The 3,915-nt window shown below is 44.3% G+C and overlaps 1 protein-coding gene across 1 annotated transcript in view; it reads right to left on the bottom strand.

Annotated features, from left to right (window-relative positions):
- Positions 1–3,915, bottom strand: part of LOC103368677 (fatty acyl-CoA reductase 1) — a 29,598-nt gene that overhangs the window by 5,488 nt on the left and 20,195 nt on the right. The window contains exons 5-6 of the mRNA XM_008297118.1: positions 2,612–2,823; positions 1,225–1,269 (exon numbers count right to left, since the gene is read on the bottom strand). Coding sequence (XP_008295340.1) covers positions 1,225–1,269; positions 2,612–2,823 — 257 coding nt within the window. The remainder of the gene's footprint in view (positions 1–1,224; positions 1,270–2,611; positions 2,824–3,915) is intronic.

Raw genomic sequence — 3,915 nt, 5'->3', positions numbered from 1 at the left:
ACACTTACAGGAACTATCTGGGGACACAATGCCACTCTGGTTTGAACATTTTGCATGTTTTTCGTTTTCCATTTTCAAGTGCCGATAATTAAAAATGTGTCCTCTGCTGGATCCATTCAACTATTCTGCTGGAAACGTCTCCGTCTGTGTTCTCACCACAGTTAATATCCTAAAACAAAGAGCTGGTCACAGTCAGCACGCTGTATAAATGTCAGAGAGCAACACAAGACGACAACGTAGAAGATTCCCCAGAGGTAATCCTGTCAGTTCAGATGTTAACAACGCCGTATGTGTGACAGTCCACAGAAAGCCGACTGTCAGTCTGTCACCTCAGGAATTTAACGCTGCAAGGAGGTGATGCAATCCAGGATTCGGCCCAACGTTTCCTGAGTTTCACATGCCCAGGACATCTTTAGTTATCCAGCCCCCCTCTGAGCCTCAAACAACAGCAGCACCGAGCTCGGTCCTGCTTATTCAGCCCGTTCTGCAGAGAGGACGAGCGAAGACGCTGCTGCTGTGTCTCTGCAAGATAGTTCATTAATTCTTCTGGTGCATCAGACAGTTTTTGGCTTTCAGCTGCAGCCCCGCTGGTGTTAAACAGCGTCGGGAGCAGAACGAATCATTCACACCGCTCAGTGGGTTTACTGCAAATCTAATAAGGCTTTAGTGCTTCATCAGTGTCTGCTTCAGGATTACAGCGTTCTACAAAAGACTATTCAGCAATTACGTTTATTGCAGACAACAGGAAAAAAAAAAACTAAAGCAAGCAAGACTGGAGTTGAATCCACTGCAAACCCATGAAATCTAGACTAGTTTGGACGGTCTTTTTGAAACCATCAACCCTGAAACTGGAGCTTAAGTTATGATGGTGATGAAGCCCGGAGAGAAGTGAACCAGAGTTAAAGCTGAGGTTACCTCAAAAGCAACGTCTTAAATGCTCAACAGCAGCTCAGCCATGTTTCTACAAGTTCGATCCCTGTTCTTTACGCTCAATACGAAGCTCTCACGTTGGAGTTGTTCTCGTTCTACAGCTTTGTTTCATCATCATGCCGTCTGTCGATGCACAGGGTTGTAAAATTTGCATTTCTGCTTCGGGCAAACTTCCCTTTGGGGACGATAAATGATATCTGATCCTAAAAGGTGCCAAATGTTTGCACGACACCGTATACTTGCATCACTTCTAGCTTTTATTTCCGTAAATCTAGTTTTCCTTTCAGTACTTACAGCAATAAATATCCCACTGGGTCCGTTGAAGTTGTCAATCCAGCCCTGAAACACAAAGACATCAGAGAGAAGCGTCAGAAATTTACCAAAACATGCACTTCTTGTTTCCCTTGATAACAGTGAGGTGGTTCTAAGCTGAACCTGTTGGCGTCTAAAGGCTGAAGGTCGTCTGTCTGACAGTCGGTCCTAAACCAGAAACCCAACAATCCTTCAGCTTTCCGCGGTGACTAAGCGGATGCTAACGTGTGCAGACCTCCTTTTGTCCACATTCATCACATTCCAGCTCCGACCATCGCTGAGTTTACGGCTCAGCTGCGCCGAACACCTGAGTGTTAGTCAGAGATTTACGGCCGCCGCAGATCCGTGATGAGCCTTCTTCAGTTTTATTACCACAGCTGGTGTTCGGCACAGAACAGCTGTAGCACTTGTAAGCAACCAGAGAGTTTTGACTTTTAATGCATTAAACAACCAGGACAGGACCAGACTCCACGCCGTCATCTGGGATCCTTCAACTCGCTTTCTAGGTACATTTTAAACAGTCTGCTGCGGATTCATTCTCATGTTGTCGCTCACGAGTCTGGATTTGAGCTGGAAAGCATCACAAAGGACAAGCTCATGGGTCAAAGCTGCTGCTCCACTGGTCTGGAGACTTCTGACAGGGTTTGTTTCACAAAGATCCAAGACAGCGAACAAATCTGAGAGCAAAAGTTTGGCAAAAGCATAAATCTGGGATCAGCATTTTGGCAAGTGCACAAATAGGAGTTTGGCAAGCGCATAAATTTTGTGGCAGAAGTTTGGCAAGCACCAAAACCTGAGAGCAGGAGTTTAGCAAGCGTATAGTTTTAAGCGCAGAAGATCGGCGAGCGCACAAATCAGAGCAGAAGTTGTTCAAGCACGAAAATCTAAGAGCAGGAGTTTGGAGAGTGCATAAATCTGACAGCAAACACATAAATTTGGGGCAAAAGTTTGGCGAGCGCAGACACCTGACAGCAGGAGTTTAGAGACCTGAGAAGAAGAAGTTTGCCGAGTGCACAAATCAGAGCAGAAGTTCGGCAAACGACAGAATCTGGGAGCACGAGTTCAGCGAGCTCAGACAGCTGAGAGCAGAAGTTTGGCAAACACAGAAATTTAAGGTTTGCTGAGCACAAAAATCCGAGCAGAAGTCTGTTGAGCGCACAAATCTGAGAGGCGACGCGCTAAAACCGAAACTCAGGACGGCTTTGCAGCAGCAGCAGCGTCTCTGAGTGCAGCTGCTTGAGAAACAGGGCAGAGTTTTGAGTCAAATTAAAGTCGCTCTCAAACTGAAGTCCCCATTGTTGATCAAAGACCAGAGCTCTACAGTATCCGTTAAAGCCGCGAGGAAGCCGTCTGACACCGAGCGACTCACCGGGAAGGGCTCCTTCCAGCTGGCTCCCACAATGGAGGGTCTGACGATGGCCACGTTCAGGTCTCCGGCCTCCTGCTGCACCAGATACTCCGCCAGAGCCTTGGTGTAGGTGTAGGTGTTGGGACGCTCTCCGATCAGCTTCGGGGTCAGCGTCGACACCAGATCGTCATCCATCCAGCTGGAGCCAAAGGAGGACAACAGTAGACTTACATCTCATAGATTTACATTCGCTCTGAAGAAACAAATCTTTAACATCCAGAGTGGAGCTTCAGGCTAAATGCTAACGTCAACAATCACAGTTTAGAGAAGAAGGTTGTCACAGTTATTACTCAGAAGGTTTGATTTTTATTCAAGGCTGAAGGTTTTGGTTCAGCTCATAATTTAAACTCCAAATCAGCTGATTCTTTTCTAAGTACCTCTGTAAGAACTGATTCTTGTTAAAAGTCTGACTCTGGTAATAAAGCAGCTCTGCAGCACGTCCAACAGGTTCTTAGAATAAACACCATTCATCATTTGTGTGAATGAGTCTCTAGAGTCTGACTCTATTCAGGTGATGTGTGAACCTGCGGCTGGTTTATTTACTGGAACAAAGTCCTTCGTTAAATCTGGAGAGAACGAAGAAACATCAGACGAACAATCTGATGATTACAGAGAACGGAGTGAAGGTAAAGTCTCTGTGCTGCTCCTTCAAAATAAAACTAACAAACACTGAATCAGAAGCAGGAGGATGGAAGCATCACCTTCAGACAACTACATCACCGCTATAGTGGACTGTAGTACATATAGTATACTATGTTATACTACAGTACACTACACTGTACTACCGTATGATATAGAATAGAATAGAACACTTCATCGATCCCTCATTGGGGGAAATTTAGCCGCCACAGCAGCATCCAAAAATATAGAAAGTACAAGAAAATAACAATAATTCAGTTATTGTACTACAGTATACTATATTATACTACAGTACACTGCACCACAGTACATTATACTACAGTGCATTGTACTATAGTACACTACAGTACACTCTTAAGTACTAAACTATAACATACTATAATAGCATATTATACTGCGCTATACTACAGTACACGTTAATATGTGGTACAAAACTACACAGCACTGCTATAGTACTACATAATAATGTACTTTTGCACCTTATGCTTGAATATACAATGCTGTACTACGCAAAAAGTACACCACCATGCACTCATCTACTGTACAATACTACACTAGAATACACCTTCTCATAACATACGACAATACAAGTCCTATAATATAATGTGTACTACACTTTAAAGTAG

Source organism: Stegastes partitus, unplaced genomic scaffold (genome assembly GCF_000690725.1).
Source record: "Stegastes partitus isolate 25-593 unplaced genomic scaffold, Stegastes_partitus-1.0.2 Scaffold1187, whole genome shotgun sequence".
Lineage (NCBI taxonomy): Eukaryota > Metazoa > Chordata > Actinopteri > Pomacentridae > Stegastes > Stegastes partitus.
This window is presented reverse-complemented; position numbering and strand designations above follow the sequence as displayed.